General features: G+C 36.7%; 1 protein-coding gene across 1 annotated transcript; it reads left to right on the top strand.

Moving 5' to 3' along the window:
- The first annotated feature begins 1,763 nt into the window (after positions 1-1,763).
- On the top strand, positions 1,764-17,134 carry ALB (albumin). Its single transcript, XM_028100584.2, has 14 exons — positions 1,764-1,842; positions 2,766-2,823; positions 3,899-4,031; positions 6,004-6,215; positions 6,785-6,917; positions 7,419-7,516; positions 8,871-9,000; positions 9,915-10,129; positions 11,300-11,432; positions 12,802-12,899; positions 13,945-14,083; positions 14,667-14,890; positions 16,329-16,461; positions 17,093-17,134. Exons 1-14 carry the CDS (start codon positions 1,764-1,766, stop codon positions 17,132-17,134), a joined length of 1,827 nt encoding a protein of 608 aa, XP_027956385.1.
- The last annotated feature ends 1,473 nt before the right edge of the window (positions 17,135-18,607 follow it).

The raw sequence follows: 18,607 nt of genomic DNA, 5'->3' as shown, positions 1-18,607 counted from the left end.
TATCATCTATCAATCTATCTATCATCTATCTATCAATCTATCTATCTATCATCTATCTATCAATCAATCTATCTATCAATCTATCTATCATCTATCTATCAATCTATCTATCTATCATCTATCTATCTATCTATCTATCTATCTATCATCTATCATCTATTACCTATTATCTCCTATCGTCTATGTATCTACAGTCTCTTTTGTGTTTATTTAATTAGCACCCATACCTGAAAATGACATAAAAGAAAATATGATCATAGAAAGTATATTTCTTTCATCATGTGACTGAAAAAAGTAATGCTTCTCTTCAGTATTTGTTAGTCTCTGTGCCTCTGTGCCATAGGGCACTTGACTGACAGTTTTGACTGACTCAGCTATTTAATTAAGGGAAATGACTGGCTTGAAACTAATTATTGTTTTGTAGTATCAAAGAAAGTCAATTTTCCTACTGGTTGAAATTTGTGCTTCTTTATCTTTAAAGCAAAAGGGCAGAGATAGAGTAGCCCTTCACAGGTAGAGATCAGAATCTTGGGTGGGGAGAGTAAGGGAAGCAGTTTGAAAAAACATCTTTGATAATTATCTTTGCTTCACTTTGTTTTCAGACATAATGTTAAATTTATTTTGAAATAAAAAAGTAACATTAAAGAAGAACATGTGAATTTTTTATTAAAAAGGAGAAAGGAAAAATGTGTGAAGGAAGAATGGAAAGAATATGATAACTGGTGAAGGTTTAGGATTCTTACAACTTCTAGAGGTGTAATCAAGGCTCAACCTATATATATATATATATATATATATATTTTTTTTTTTTTTTTTTTTTTTTTTTTTTTAGTAAGCTCCATGCCCAGTGTGGAGCCCAACAATGGTGCTTGAACTCACGACCCTGAGATAAAAATCCAAGCTGAGATCAAGGGTCAGACACTTAACCCATTGAACCACAGGATGCTCCTATCCTATATATATTTTTATGGCAAAGATTGTCATTACTGTCATTGCATCCATTTTCTTCCCCATGTCTCCTTAACTGAAAATTCCACAGATATGCCTACATTACATCTAAATATCCTACCAGAGGACCTGAATCACATGTGGGCCAGAGCTGGGATGGGAGAGTAGAACTTCTGAACATCCATTTTCGTTGTTATCGTTCCTGTGGCTTTTTCTTAGTTTGCATTTGAGGCAACATCAGCTTTTTTTAAACAGAACAATTTTAGGAGAGTGAAAAAGACATGGGAGCCCTCGTGTGTGTGTGTGTGTGTGTGTGTGTGTGCGCGCGCGTATGTGAATTTTTCATTACTTATTGACAAAAGCATACCTGGAGTTAATAATAGATACAGTTCAAACCTTAGCTCTTTTAGTAAGTCTTATTTTCAAGCTAAGTCATTGGTTTGGTTAGAATTTTGCAAATATTAAAAATTAAAGTGTCAAATGGTAAATCACAGATAAAGAACATGGTAATGAATAATAGGGACAAATTGTTTAAACTCTTATGTAAAATTCGATAAGGTGTTTTACATAACTAATGAATTGACAAGGTCTTGTGGAGAAAACAGGTCCAGATGGCAAACATACGCAACGGATTTAGTCAAACAATTTTTTTGGCAAGAATAATATGAATTTTGTAATCAGTCAGGGGCCAATGAAATACAAAGATGAGTCTGGTTAATAATCTACAATTATTGGTTAAAGAGGTATATTAGTGCGAATTTCCCTCTGTTGGTCCTACCTTTTCTCCTCTATCAACCCCACAAGCCTTTGGCACAATGAAGTGGGTAACTTTTATTTCCCTACTCTTTCTCTTTAGCTCTGCTTATTCCAGGGGCGTGATTCGTCGAGAAACACGTAAGAGTTCTATTTTCCTATTGTTCAACTTCTACTTTATTTTCCTAGTGAGAGAAAATTTTAGAAAACCCTGCATCTTTAAAGAAGTGTTTTCCTTTAGCATTTATTTCTAAATGGTGATGATATTTTGTATTTGTGATCCCTCAGGAAGTTATTTTTTTTTTAAAGATTTTATTTATTTATTTGAGAGAGACAGAGAGAGAGAGAGAGAGAGAGAGAGCAGAGAGAGAGCACCAGCGGGGGATAGGCAGAGGGAGAGGGAGAAACAGACTCCCCGCTGAGCAGCCCGGGACCCTGAGATCATGACCCGAGCTGGTGGCAGAGGCTTGACCGACTGAGCCACCCAGGCGCCCAGGAAGTTATCTTATTAATACATTTCTAACATCCTAGGTGAAAAAAAATGGTGAGAATTGATTCAGTAGCTGTAACTTCCTTCTGCACCTGAAGGAAATTAGACAGAGTGACTTAAACTTCACAGAATATAGTTGATGTTAGAATTCATAGCTCCACATTCCCAAAGGCTATTGCACCTTGATTTATAAAAAACAAAAACCTGTGTTATTCATCTTATAAATAGAACTTGTATTTATATTTTTCATTTCAGACTGTCCTCCCAGAAGCTGTTAGTAGACACCACAAGAGCATTAGCTCTTAACCAAGTTTGAATATAAAACCAAAAGTATTTAATGATTTTAATGATTTTTCAAATAGTATCATCACTGATTGAATAACTCATCTGTTTAAATGCAGAAGAAATAGTTCATCATCATCTCAAGATTTTCTGTAGGGATCTGAGGCCAATATTTTGGAGCAAATGAATACCTAAGTCACATGGAGAGAAACACAAAAAGTAACACCATAACTAAGTTGTTTTCTTCAGAATGTAAACAAATCTGTTTTGTTTTTTCTTTTTTCCTCTCCAGAACAGAGTGAGATTGCTCATCGGTACAACGATTTGGGAGAAGAACATTTCAGAGGCCTGTAAGTTAAAATACTGAACAGTCAAATTTAATGTTTCTAATAGTGTTGGTTATTACTCTGAAGTTCTTATAGTCCCTTGTCATCAGAGTCCAGCTTCTAGGACCATCCTATCCGATAGAATTTTCTGCATTGATGGAAATATTCTATATCAGTGCTGTTTGGTATGGTAGCCACTGGCCACATGTGGCTATTGAATACTTTAAATGTGGCAAGTGCAACTGAGGGACTGAAATTAAAGTTGCATTTAATTTTGATTTATGTAAATCTATGCAGCCAGGCTACTGGCTACCATATTGGACAGTGTAGCTCCAGAACTCTTCCATAACCTGCATGGTAAGAAAGACTTTAACATATGGTTCCTTTTGCAGCTCACTTACTAAATTCCTTTACCTAGTAAATAGGTCTGTGGTTTCTTGAGAGCATTTTAATATTTTTTAATCTAGTACAAAATGAGAAAACAGTTTAGTTTTTAAAGGTCAATCTCATGCTACGGCCTGATTAAATGAGAGGTGTGTGTGTGTGGTTTTTGTTTTTTTGTTTTAAATAGTCAAAGGGCCTATGTAATGTCCCTAGTCTTAATAATAAGATATATTTAGAATACATTTCTCTTGCCTGCTCTATGTTTGTGCATCTACTGACATGTGCACACATGTGTTTAAACATGGTGTAAATACATGTCCTCTTTGCTCAGAAAGCCACATATGCCTGGTTAGGCTTCAGATAACAGCTGATATGAATAGACTTTCTGGCTAATAGTGAGGTGTATAAAATATAGAACATATACAGACAGTTTGTTGTCCAGCGTAGCCAGCTACTTTATATTAACATTTCACCATGTTACATTTTTCTTTTTTAAAAAAGACTTTATTTATTTGTTTGAGAGAGTGAGAGAGAGCGCACAAGTGGAAGGGAGGGGTAGAGGGAGAGGGAGAAGCGGGCTTCCCGCTGAGGAAGGAGCTGGATGTGGGGCTGGATCCCAGGATGCTGAGATCATGACCTGAGCTGAAGGCAGAAGCTTAACCGACTGAGCCACCCAGACGTCCCATGTTACATTTTTCTGTGTCCTTTGTTTCAGGGTGCTGGTTGCCTTTTCTCAGTATCTCCAGCAGTCCCCATTTGAAGATCATGTAAAATTAGCGAAGGAGGTGACTGAGTTTGCAAAAGGTTGTGCTGCTGACCAGTCAGGGGCCGACTGTGGCAAATCCCTTGTAAGTACATTCTGATTTTGAGTGTTATTTCTTCTTTCTGTAAGTAGTCCTGATTATTTCAAAGGAAAAACAATCCCACTTTTGTTTCCTCAATTATGAATTCGTAAGCAACTCTTCAACAGTGAGGGTAGCCGTTATTTCTTCTATGACAGAGATGTTCTAGCTATGCCCACAGTTTTAAAGACATTTCTTTATGAAGACCACACACAACAGTAACAGTGCATTTAAATGGAAATTTGTGATTTTTAAGTCTCTTTTTAAAATTTGAGGTTTGATTTCTTTTAATTGAGGCTAACAGTGAGAGCGTGGTTTTTATCTTCCGGAGACACTCATCTGATTTCTGTGTTGATTTTGTTTCTTAGGTAAAATAATAGTACAGTTATATAGTCCTCATTTTAGGAATAGTTATATTTTTACATAGAATAAAAAATCAGGGCATTTATTCATTTTGAAGGACTTTGAAATTTTGGTATTTCCAGTAGGTGTTCAATTCAGGGAGAGGTTTATGTTTCTCTCACCACTCAAACCTGTATATACCTTTCCAGGGCAAGGCCAGGGTTTATGTATCACTGAAATCTTTCCCCCTCTTATTTCTTTCTCTCTATGTATCTCTCCCTCAAGATAGAATCGGTACTTTAACTCGATATTTTTAACAGTGTTACCGCTGTAAGTATGAATTTTAAAAAATATTTTTTGGGGGAAAATTAATAAATTCCATCTTCAGCAGTATATTTTCCCTGAAGATCCAATTACTCTCATAATAAAAGTTAATGGGGACAGGAAGAATACATTTAATGGAACGTGTTTTGAGGCAAATGTTTCTAGACTAAAAAAGATCTATATTTTAACATAATAAATAATATACAGTAAGTTGTGTTACTCCTCATTTTTGAATGGTACCTACTTAAAAGTTGGACCTTTTGGAAAGATGCAGATCAAATGAGAAACTCTCTGAATACTTTCTTCCCTAATGTGAATTCACCTGCAACTTAGAGGATTATTTTCCCTTGATTTTTTTTTAAAGATTTTTTTTCTTTCTTTACATTTTTTATTGTTATGTTAATCACCGTACATCACATCATTAGTTTTTGATGTAGTGTTGCATGATTCATTGTTTGTGCATAACACGCAGTGCTCCATGCAGAACACGCCCTCCTCAATACCCATCACCAGGCCAACCCATCACCCCACCACCCCCCAGAACCCTCAGTTTGTTTCTCAGAGTCCATGGTTCGTCTCCCCCTCCGATTTACCCCCCTTCATTCTTTCTTCCCCTCCTGCTATCTTCTTCTTTTTTATTTTTTTCTTAACATATATCGCATTATTTATTTCAGAGGTACAGATCTGTGATTCATCAGTCTTGCACAATTCACAGCGCTCACCATAGTACATACCCTCCCCAATGCCTATCACCCAGCCACCCCATCCCTCCCACCCCACCCCCACTCCAGCAACCCTCAGTTTGTTTCCTGAGATTAAGATTTTATTTATTTATTTGACAGAGAGAGACACACAGGGAGAGAGGGAACACAAGCAGGGGGAGTGGGTGAGGGAGAAGCAGGCTTCCCGCGGAGCAGGGAGCCCGATGCGGGGCTCGATACCAGGACCCTGGGACCATGACCTGAGCCGAAGGCAGACGCATACCGACTGAGCCACCCAGGCGCTCGGATTATTTTATTTTATTTTATTTTTTTATCAGCTCTCCTAGATTATAGCGTGAGGTAGAAATAGGAGCCGTGTTCATTGCTGCCCTTGTGTTGCACCCACCCTAAGTAATCAGGTGATGGTCAGTTCTTACGAAAATCCCATGGATGGTCAAATCAAGGGAAACTCTAAACCTGAGAAAAAAGTGTACATGTACTTGAGTTCCCAACCAAGGCTTATGGATGCTTTCAATTTTTTATACTGTTCTTTGGGTACAAAGGAAATAAAATACCCCCCGGTGACCCGAAGCCTGCTCTCTCCCACCTAGCACACGCTCTTCGGAGACAGACTGTGTACCGTTGCCTCTCTTCGTGAAAAGTATGGCGACCTGGCTGACTGCTGTGAGAAACAGGAGCCTGAGAGAAATGAGTGCTTCCTGAGTCACAAAGACGATAACCCCGGCTTCCCTCCGCTGGTGACCCCGGAGCCGGATGCCATGTGCACCGCCTTTCAGGAAAATGAACAGAAGTTTCTGGGAAAGTAAGTCCTCAGATCTTTACGCTTCAAAATGAAAAATTAGGACAAAGGTCGAGACTTATTATAGCCAGTACTACAATAAAAAATATTCTCGACATTAAGGCCTAGAAGCGTTTGTTCTAATGACAGTTTTCAAAGCAGTAATATTTGATGCCGCAAAATTCTCCATGGTGAAAAGAATTGGACCCAAGATCTTTTGGAGTTCATTGAAACAGGACGTGATCTGTGTAAGAAAAACGGAGATGGGCCTGTGTTAAAATATGATGAAGATATGTATTTAGTTATTCTCAGAATTGATTTAATCTTAGTCAAAAACATTGCATCACCAAAGTTTATTTTATACGTATGTGTGTGTATATGTGTGTACATATATATAAAACATATATATGTATGTACACAATTTATATATAGAAGTTCAACCTTTCACTGACTTCTAGAATGACAAAGGCAAGGTCATCGTGTGCAAATTGAGATTAACTGGTAAATTAGATGAGAAGGTTGATTACAATGGTTCCCATACTACTGTTTGCTATAGAAAAGCGACTGTCTGTTTTTCTTTTTTGAAAATGTAGATACCTGTATGAAGTTGCCAGAAGACATCCTTACTTTTATGCCCCAGAACTCCTTTACTATGCTCAGCAATATAAACAAGTTTTTGCAGAATGCTGCCAAGCTGCTGATAAGGCTGCCTGCCTGACACCCAAGGTATTCCCCAGAAGAACAGGAGGAGCAATTCATCATCAAACCTCAGACTTTGAGCATCTTATGGCTAGATTTAGGGAATTCGTGTCTCTGATACAAAGTCCTTTACATGGTCAGAGAAAGCCTTCCTCCCTCTTCTAGGGAGTTTAGTGATGTTGGGGGAGTGGGTGGAGATAAATTATATGCAAAATTAAGAAGTCAGCAAAGTTATATTTTCTGGGATGTTAGTAGACTCTGTTCTTCCACATTTCCTGTCAGCTCCCTTTTCCTTGGCAATGTCTGCACTCCGTTTCTTAACTACCTAAGGGCTTCCACTAGGACCAGACTGATTTTGCTCCCCCTGCATAGCAAAATAATTATTTGCCAATAGTGGGCACTTGGGAATTTAGGTGTAAATTAGCTCTTTAAATTTTAATTTGGCACAGTTTCATCTGAACTTATGAAGGGGTGTTTTGTATAGAATTTTCCTTTTCTAATTTTTCCAAAAATCATTTCTTTTTGCAGATTGATGCTTTGAGGGAAAAAGTACTGGTTTCATCTGCCAAAGAAAGATTCAAGTGTGCCAGCCTCCAGAAATTCGGAGATAGAGCCTTCAAAGCATGGTATTTTAAACTGAGTTTGAATCTTTATAATGATGTAAATGGTTATGGTTCAGTTGACAAAAATGTACATTTATATGGCATTTTATGTGGTGCTTTTGCATACATCTTTCCGGTTGTTTTGAAGGTAGAAATTTAACAGTGGTGAAAATCAGAGCATCAGTGACAATTCCTCATTAATTTTTATCGTATTTTTTCTAGGTAGTCATAGAATTTAGAGGGTATCTTTTTTTGTCCTTCTAGGATGGGGATTTAAACTCCCACTTATTTAGAAAGACTAGACCTTATTCTAATGATCCACTCTTTTTATAGAGCAGTTGTCAGGGTCTTCTACTTAATTTTATTCCCCCAAACAACACCAATTATCTGGAAATGTTTGTTTTTTTATGTTCTGATAATTAAATTTAGCCATCAGGGTTAGTTCTCCTTTTCTCATAGCTCTAGCTTTGTGGTTAATCCCTTGGTTTTGTCTGGGTCTCTGTTTTTATATTACTTAGCTGGTTCTAGGAGCATCCTTGAATTTCTAAGCCAAGAAAAATCCCCTCCCCCACCCTCACTTGCTAGTCAACAATGAATCCACAGCAACAGGAGATAAAATGAAAATAATAGACATCCTGTAAACTCTCTAGAAACCATAGTTAGAGTTATCTTTGCCTGCCATCCCTACCCCCTACACCACCACCAAGATCAACTACCTAAATCAGTAAACAAAACAACCCCAACATGAAATGATATGCGGTTAAACAGGCTGTGATTGGTTTGCGGGAAGAAGAAGCTTTGATCTGATTAGGAGATGATTTGGGAAAGCATGTGGATTTTAGCCTTTTCCATGTTGTCAGAAAGCTTAGATGCTGTGCTGGATCAATGTCTTGGTTTCAGTTTATAAAAGGCTTTCATATGGATTAACTAATTTAATCCTCACATCAGTCCTGCAGTTTAGCATGCTGTTGTGACCAAGTAGAAGCTGAGGGTCAGAAAGGCTAAGTAACTCGCCTAGTGTCCCAGTGCTAATGAGTGATAAAGCCAGATCTAGAAGCCAGGTCTGGGTTCTAAACCTGATGGCTCTCCACATGTCGCCTCTTTTTGAATCTCTCTTTGATTTCCACTTTTATGAATCGCTGGCCTTCTATCCACCACACACACTCTTACAATGGCTAATTCTGCCCTAAGGAAACATTTTACCCTCAGATAACCATACGGTTCAGAACTAGCAGTAAAGTAAGGACAAATAATTTCACAAATTATATCTATATGCTATTTTGTCCTGAATTTTCGTGTTATAAGTACTATTTTCCCAATGCTTTGACATAAAATATTGCGTGTTAATCACGTTTTCATGGAGGAATTTTCTTTTTAGGTCGGTAGCTCGCATGAGCCAGAAATTCCCCAAAGCTGACTTTGCAGAAGTTACCAAGTTGGTGACAGATCTTACCAAAATCCACAAGGAATGCTGCCATGGTGACCTGCTTGAATGTGCAGATGACAGGGTAAAGAATCTGCAGTATGCTCTGTAGTAACTTACATGCTTCAGTTGGTAGGATGAATTTGCTTAGTATTATCCCCGAAGCCCACAGTGGGTTGAGATTGTATTCTATGCCCAATCTGCTTACTTCTTTCCCTGCTTTGTGGTACTTTTTTTTAACCTGGCTATCCCATTCACTAAATGATCTGACAAACACATTCACTAATTTGTAACCCTTTCAGTCATATTGTGAGGACAAAGGCTTACACTGAAGTAGGATGGCTGCTACAGAAGGCGATTTCTAAGAAGACATTTTTGGGAGGTGGGTGGAGTTGGAGAAGGGCTTCTATCTGAAGAGATCTTGGGAAATTATGTAGTTCCCCGCCCCCTTTATATTCTCTCTCAGTTAACCATCTGTGTTAACTAGACACATATTTAGCATGATATCACTTTTCTCCAAACTTAAAAATATGACCAATACCAGCATCTTAATCTCTCAGGATACTTTCTGGAAAATTTAAGGCAAAGATTTTACATGTGTAAGTAGGACCTGTGACTATGGTCTTGACTAATTTTTCAAAGATCTCTCACATTTTATCTAGTTATTTGGTTTCAAAATGCCTGAAAGGGCTATTTGGAAAAATAGTACTGAGTTTTAATTTAGAAACTTAAGTGCCTTGACAGTCGAAACACAAAATTAATAATAACCGAGATGGGTCCCTGTTACTGACCATTTTTTGTAATTAAGTGGAAATATTTTAGAGACTAGAGACTCATCTCTAGTCTTAGGAACATGGACTGAAAGTATTTATAGAAGTCATGTTTTATGTGTGTGGTCTTAGAATACAATAAACATGTTTTGCCAACATAATAAAGGTCTGGGAAGAAAGTGCGGTGATGTCAATTTACGTTGAAAAATTTTTATCAACTCGCTTATAGGCGGATCTGGCCAAGTATATGTGTGAAAATCAGGATTCAATCTCCACTAAAATGAAGGAATGCTGTGATAAGCCTTTGTTGGAAAAATCCCACTGCCTCACTGAGGTGGAAAGAGATGAGTTGCCCGGTGACCTGTCCCCGTTAGCTGCTGACTTTGTTGAAGATAAGGAGGTTTGCAAAAACTATCAGGAGGCAAAAGATGTGTTCCTGGGCACGTAAGTGGATAAGGAATAATCCTTCCATAGCTTTTATATGACCTCAGGATTCAGGAAGATAAACTAGGCTTTCCTTTGACACTGCTACAATTTCCATGTGGTTTACATGCTTCTTTATCCTTCTCTCTCCTAGCTTTTAAATTTTGGGGGAAAAATTAATTAGTTAAAAAATTATTATAAACTAATACATGCTTATGGCAAAAACTCAATCAGTAGAGAAGAGAATAGAGAAGGGAAGAGAAGAGATAAAAGTTTTATTTTTATTCCTACCACATTCATTTTCTCCTTAGGGATATTTCTGGAAATACCTCTAGGAACATTTTGTGTATACATAAATTATAGACATATTATTCATTCACTTATTCATTCAAAGAATGAACTTACTACAATAGATATGTGTGAATATATGTAATACATCTTTATATCTCTGTATTTCTGAATCTATTTACCTGCCATTTATCTATCTATATAAGGAAGTATAAGAGGAAGTATGCAGTCTGCTACCAGGTGCTTCATATTTGGTTGAGCAGACCAGGAGTACAGTAGCATGGCAGGGCAGCATGAAATTAAGTGACAAAATAAGTGATTATATATAGTCAGTAAGTGTGGTGATAAACTTTGCATTTTTATTGTTGGATTATAATAGTGTAATGTGCCCTAATATATTTTACATAATTGTGTACCCTTCAAGATTTCACTCCTACAAAGAGGAGAAAGAACAATTCAGGAATTCATCTCTATTTATCTATCAGAACCCTTTTGAGGTATAGTCCAAATTATAAAAAAATATACATAATAATAACAGGTGTCACTCATCAAACATTTAATACATGCCAGACAGCGTGTGCTTGGCATAGATTACGTCATGTATTTCCCACAAACCACCTTATGAGATAGGTACTGTTATTATTCACGTTCTACAGAGAAGGCAACTAAGGCTGTGATGGTTCTAATAAGTTGCTTAAGGTGATATAGTAAACTGAGTGGCAAAGTCAGGATTTGAATGCAGGTAGCTTTAATTCTGAACTGCATCCCTTTAGCCACTAATCTTCCCTGCATGGGGTCTAGTCAAATTCAGACCTGTGGGAGATGAGTTAGTCTTGAGGTGAGTTATGTGATCTTTCTTGCTCATTTACCCAACGAAATCTATTTTATTTTCATCTGAATTAGGTTTTTGTATGAATACTCAAGAAGGCATCCTGAGTACGCGATCTCTTTGCTGTTGAGACTTGCCAAGGAATATGAAGCCACTCTGGAGAAGTGTTGTGCCACCGATGATCCTCCTAGTTGCTATGGCAAAGTGGTAGGTTTCTTAAAGGGAAACAGTGTAGCACTCCGGCAGATGATCCTTTTTTTTAAAAATTTTATTTTATTATGTTATGTTAGTCACCATACATTACATCATTAATTTTTATGTAGTGATCCACGATTCATTGTTTTCGTATAACACCCAGTGCTCCATGCAGTATGTGCCCTCTTTAATACCCATCACAGGGCTATCCCATCCCCCAATGCCCTCCCCTCTAAAACCCTCAGTTTTAATAATGAGAAAGAAAAGTAACCCAAGAATGTGAATTGCTACATAGTGCAATTTAGATCTTTTCTTGACATGGTTTCAATCCTGTACTCTTAAACCTTACAGGAAAAAATAGCTTTAGATGGAATGGTTAGTAAGACCTAAAAGAGTCTAGAAAGGAAAGATCTGAAGGGAGCAATCTCTAATTTCACAAAATCTTGACCATGCCTTTTCTCTTTTTTACACTCCTGAGGGCAAAATAAGACAAATTGAAATGTTAGTTAAGAGACTTAACTTAGATATAAAGTTAACCAGATTCCAAGATTTATCAAATATCAAGAATTAGCATCTTAAGGAAGATTGTGAAATCTATTCATTTAGAATATTTTCAAATTTCTGGGAAAAAGTGTAGGAATTGCTTTATAAGTCATTAAGGAGAGGAAACCTTGAGGATTTTTGCCATATTTAGCTATGCTTTAAGAGGATTTTAACATGTTTAAGATATTTAGCACTCCTGGCATATATAGTGGTTTCCAAACTTCAGAATCACAGGAAAGTCATTCTTTCCTCTCTCAAGAACCTACTATATGTCAGGCACCAGACTAGAGCCGTTGACCAAGGTAAAATCTATTATCTCAGGGAGCTCAGAATCCAACTGGAGAGAGGGCTTAATAATAATGATATAATCATAGTCATCATTTATTAAGCTTTTATTAACTGCCAGGCACTGTTTTAATTTCATTAGCTCAGGTGGTTTGTAGAACAATTTTTGAGGTGAGTACCATCTTTATCCCCATTTTCTTTCTTTCTTTTTCTTTTCTCCCTTCTTTTTTGTTAATCCCCATTTTAGCAGTGATGGTTCTGCAGCTTGGAGATAGGAGGTATAATTGCACAATTAGAAAATGAGTCGGATGGCCCGGCTCGAACACCAGCAGTCGCACTCCAGAGTCTGAGTAGTCTTAATCTCTTATACTATACACCCTTGCCAAATAAAATAAACAGTTTGGACATATTATGATAGATATGGCATCAAAGACCTAATTACAAGACTTTGGGCAGAAAGGAGGGAGGATCTCATTCTAGCTAGAGTGGTGAAAAAGAACCTGCTTGTGGTCCTTGGGTGGAATTCTGTCAACACAATTCTTTTATCTTTCAGCTTGATGAATTTAAACCTCTTGTGGAAGAGCCTCAGAATTTAGTCAAAACAAACTGTGAACTTTTTGAAAAACTTGGAGAGTATGGCTTCCAAAATGCGTAAGTATTTTTGTTTATCAGCTGATTTTTTTCTTGATCAATTTGTAATTATTTAAGACAATATATATACCACTTATCATAGAAATTTTAATCATGAAAATACAGTATATACTTCTAATCTCTCTCCATCAAGAAAGACTAGAGAGGGAGAAATAAAATGGTTAATGGGTTGGAGAGGCCTATATTTGAGTGCAGGTTAAAAAATTGGCCTCTTGAGATCAGAAAGGAAAATAGCAAATCATGGAATGTAGGAACTGAGGATGCCCCTTGAAGGTTAAGGAATAGTTTGTGGGCAAACAAAATGCAACAATGCTTTAAAAAGGAGGAAATGGTAGGCTTTGAATAATAGTAGCTCAAGAAGGAATATATAAGCTGACAGACTAATGTCCTGATCCACATAGAGTCTTATCTATGGAAGGAAAGATAAGAGACACATCACTCAGTAGATATTTATTGTTTGGTTTAAATATGTTATCACTCTTCTAACTATGGGTGCTAGGGATGACAATAGTGAACCAGATATCGTCTCTTCCCTTGAGTAAATTGTAGTCACACATGACTTTCGGTGGTGATTGGAATTCTTAGTTTGTGATTATTACGTGCTAGATACCATGCCAGGTTGATTGCATACTTTATTTTAATTTAATACTTGCACCATCCCTATGAGTCAGATATACTTATTCCTGTTTTATAGATGAAAAAACTTATACATACCTTTCAAATTTAGCATGGTGTTGATATATATTAAGACCTCAGTAGGTTTTGTGGAAAGAAAGAAGCAATACATAAATATATTAATGTCACTGAATTATAATAAGTCACTTTCCTAAGATGATACAGCACAGGTGGAAACAAAGATAAGCTTAACTAGTTACTCAGGACAAGGTCTTCCCCCATACCATTCAACCAACCTGGAGACAAAGGTAATTTTATGGATGGAAAGTCATTTTAGTTAATTTTGCCTAAGTGTTCTCTGCTTGACCTACTATGTTAGAGAAAGACAGTTTCTTGCCTGGCTGAAAACACATGAACTATTTTGTTACAGGCTCTTAGTTCGTTACACCAAAAAAGTACCCCAGGTGTCAACTCCAACTCTCGTGGAGGTCTCAAGAAAACTAGGAAAAGTGGGCACCAGGTGTTGTAAGAAACCTGAATCGGAAAGAATGCCCTGTGCTGAAGACTATGTGAGTCATTTAAGTATAATAAGTGAATAATGATGAATTTTTGCCTTTAGATAAGGACAAAGCTAACTTTCAGAAACAGGGGTGAACTAACATGTATGTGCATGCACATGTGTGTGTGTATTTGGTAGTGGCAGCCAGGACTTGGTCACCTATATTATCTTGAATGAGGATTTGTATAAGATCCCCAAAATAATAAATTGACAAAAATTCCATGAGTTTTCAATGTTTCATCCTGGCATTTAAAAAACTTTCATATTCTTTGAGGTCTTTTAAAAATATGTGTACATATAAGACTGTTTCATTCCCACTCCAATACATATCTCAGGACTCACGTCAAATTATTTCAATCAATTATTTTCTCAAGGGAACTATTATTAAAATGTAGACATAAAGAGAAAATACTTTAAAAAGTCCCTCATTATCCGTAGTTCTAAAGTGAAGCAAATAACTTCCTCAAATTAACCTTGGATTCAATATTGCTAGTTAAAATATAACACGTCTTTTGGTCCATTGGAAAGTAGGAGTTCATGGAAAACTTTTATTATGCTTCTTTTGAGTGTCTGCTCTCCCACCTGTCCTTTAGCTGTCCGTGGTCCTGAACCGGTTGTGCGTGTTGCATGAGAAGACCCCAGTGAGCGAGAGAGTCACCAAATGCTGCACAGAATCCTTGGTGAACAGACGACCATGCTTTTCTGCCCTGGATGTTGATGAGGCATACGTTCCCAAAGAGTTTAATGCTGAAACATTCACCTTCCATGCAGACTTATGCACACTTCCTGAGGCTGAGAAACAAATCAAGAAACAATCGTGAGTACTATTTCATTACTGTAAGCTTTAGAGTCTTGAGAGTGAGAATTGTAAGTTGAAATGAGTAACTTTTTCTGAAGTAGTGATTATATTCTTTAGAAAATAGTATTTAAGTATGAAGTACTGGTGTTAGTAAGCTGATAAAAATGTCAAGAATAAAATGGATAACTTTTTGTTTTCTTAGCAAAAAACCTCTATATTATAATATTGCCTACAAATCATTCAGAATAATCTTGAGGATAAAAGCTATAGTAGAATAATGTCTTAAGATAAGTCCAGTAGGAAAAGATGAAGAATTAACTGATGCATTTGTGCAAATAGCAAATTAGTTAGTAGAAATCATAGGAGAATTTATTTCTAGGCATGAATGGTTATTTTAAGTTTGTTCTGTGGCAACCCACAGGCAAGGCAAATCCTCAACATATAACTTTTGAGAATGGAACTTGGGTGAAAAACATCTAGAAAAATGAGTTCTGAGGCTTGACACCCTATTGCTGTCACAGGGGTTAGGAATGCATGAAATTTAGCACCATAAAGTTGTTATCATCTCAGGGATTTTAATCATAGCCATAGACTTGTGAGTAATATTGCAAAACCCCCTCTCCCTCTAGCACTATTATCTCTGTGAATGTCAATGAAAGAAAACCACCAGCTCCCATAAATTTGGATAGTTTTATTACCTATGGCCTCCCCAGTATTAACTGAATGGGGTAAATTTCACAGACCAAATATAAAGACTCTCAGGTTAGAAATTTTTTAATGGAGTCCAACAAGATAATCAAGCTTTTAAGGATCAGTTTTAGCTCTTAAATGACTAAAAATTCAATTCAATGTGGTATAACTCTTTTTTTCTTTTTAATATGGCATAATTTCTAAAATCTGAATAATGTACAAATACAATGACGTCCTTTCCAGAGACTTACTGAAAAGAGATCTATTGATTTATTGAGACTTATTGGTACTAGAGATGTTGAGCAATTTACATTGATTATCTCCTTTGATCCTTCCACCAACCCTATGAAGGTGACCTTTATTCTCCTCATTATGAAGATGAGAATATTAAAGCTTTTAGTGGTAAGCCTGGGCCTCAAGCTCTGAGTCGCCTGGCCAAGACTCATAATCTTCAACAATACTACTACTGTCTTTACCATCTCCACTTCTCTTTTTCATTTTTTTAAAAAGATTGCAGTGTAGTTGACACGCAATGTTAAATTAGTTTCAGGTGTACAACATAGTGGTGTGACAAGTCTATACCTTATGCTGTGCTCACCACAAGTGTAGCTGCCATCCATCAGCGTACAATGGGATTACAGTACCACTGTATGGTACTATGCTGTGTCTTTTAATCCAGAGGTTTACTCATTCCATTACTTTCTTTACGTAAATAAACTTTTTTTCTGACTTTTGTTGTCATTGTTTTGTTTTCATTCAAATGCAGTGCACTTGCTGAGCTGGTGAAACACAAGCCCAAAGCAACTGAGGAACAACTGAAAACTGTTATAGGGGATTTCGGAGCCTTTGTAGAGAAGTGCTGTGCAGCTGAAGACAAAGAGGCCTGCTTTGCTGAGGAGGTACTGGAGCCTCTTCATTGCAATACGGCTAATTTCCTTTCTTGCCGCATTTGATCGGACCAGGGCTTAGGGGTTTATATATCTGAAGGACACTCTGTACATTCCAGACCAGAATCTTTTTCCACATACAAAATTATCTGACGAAATTACTTAAATAGCTCTCTCTCTCTCTCTTTTTTTTTTATCTCCTGCTGCACTGGAGTATATTAGTAAATCTTCATAGTATTTGCTCTGTTTCCAAAGTTGTGATGTTTATGAATATAGATGGAAATATTTGTAAGGCTCAAGTCTTTGAGCCAAACATTAATTTATTGAAACGTGTTCTTGAAAAATGCTGGTTTGTGATTTGGTTGAATCCGAGTTTGATTTTATAGGTTAATGAGGGAAGTTTATATTTAAATGTCTGAATCATTTATTATTCCCTCTATGACTTGAGGGTAATGTTTTTATTCCTTTGGGAACAATGGGTGTCAGTAAGCTTCCTTGTAGAGATTCTAGTACTAAACTGGAATTAAAGAATGTGATTCATGTAAAATTAGTTTGTAATTACAAATGGCTGTATAAGTATCAACTTTTTATCCTAATAGTAATGCTAATATTTTCCCCAAATCTGTCATCTCTCGGTATTCAGGGTCCAAAACTTGTTGCCACAGCTCAAGCTGCCTTAGCCTAAAAGAACACCATCAGAAGCATCTCAGGTAACTATACTTTGGATTTTTGTTTTAAAAAAGTAATTATAATAGTTACTATTAAAATAGCAAAGGTTGACCAATCATTTACCAAGAGCCATATAGACCAGTGCCAATCACTGTTCTAAGAACTTTATATGTATTAACTTATTTAATTCTCAAAATAGTTGCCTAAGTTGAGTGTCATTATTTTCCCATTTTTCAGATGAGAACATGAAGGCACAGATAGAAATGAGTTCCATAATTTACCCAAGGACCACCCAGCTCGTGAGGGGTGGAGCCACAATTTAAAATTCAAACCAAAGCTTGAGAGTTAACCAGTGTCCTGTTCTGACCTAACGTGACACAGTAGACAGAATCATTCAACTGAGCAATGGCTTAACAGTGAGGTTTCTAGGTATTAGGCTGGACCATACGAAAGTACATTTTTTAAGGTAAAAAACGGTTGAATAGCAATGATTTCACACGGTTCAATCCAACAGCCCAGTAACAAATTAATTTCATTGGAGAGTATGACAGATCTGCCTTATGTGAACTTGCACTTTATAGTGAATAACTTGCTCCTGAGGCCCACTTTAAAATTTAAATATTTGAACATAAACATGTTTCACCCATTTTGGTTGTAATATTTTGTGGGAAATTAAAAAAGATAGTATCAATTCTCTTTTTTAAAACAAATTGTCCGACTATTTTCTAGCATGAATTATTTTCATATTTTCCAAACTATGAGGTCTGTTCCCACTATGAAGTTTTCACTTACTCTTTGCCCACCTGATAATACCTACAAATTGTGCATTCAAGTGAGGAAGCAATTTCGTATCTCCTGTAAATTTGATCTTTTCAAAATGTGATTTGTTTTCATCCTAAATGGCAAGATTTTCTTCTGAAAGGTCTAAATTTGAGAGACACTTGTTGTATTGGTAATTAATTTAGGTAAGAAGTAGGTGTTAGGCAAGTGACTCTGAGGAGTGATGATGAAAAGCTTGGGACTTTGAAGTCTGAGGAGCTGATGACATCAGTGACAAAGAGAGGACTTGACAATATTATTGATGTGTCCTCTCCCCCAGCCCAACAGAAGAATTCAGAGTCCAGGACAGGCTGAATGATTTTCTTTGGTGGAAATTGCAGGAAGACAATCTAAGCAATTCAACATTCATTTGAATAGATTTCAAAAACTCATACCATTTTACAAACAGTACTTATATTTGTCTTTTTGTCTTTCAGCCTGCCCTGAGAATAAGAGAAAGAAAGAGAAATGAAGACCTAGAACTTATTCATCTGTTTTTCTTTTCTGTTGGTATAAAACCAACCCTCTGTCTAAAGAACACAAATTTCTTTAAACATTTTGCTCTTTTCTCTGTGCTGTAATTAATAAAAAATGAAAAGAATCTAATATTATTGTCCAGGACTGTTATTTTTCACAGATGTATTGCCATCCTGGAAATTTTGTAGGTTCT

Source organism: Eumetopias jubatus, unplaced genomic scaffold (assembly GCF_037043125.1).
Source record: "Eumetopias jubatus isolate StellerSeaLion01/CBP00866 unplaced genomic scaffold, mEumJub1_p1.0 scaffold_2, whole genome shotgun sequence".
Classification (NCBI taxonomy): Eukaryota; Metazoa; Chordata; class Mammalia; order Carnivora; family Otariidae; genus Eumetopias; species Eumetopias jubatus.
The sequence above is the reverse complement of the archived record's forward strand: the minus strand, read 5'-3'. Positions and strand labels throughout refer to the sequence as shown.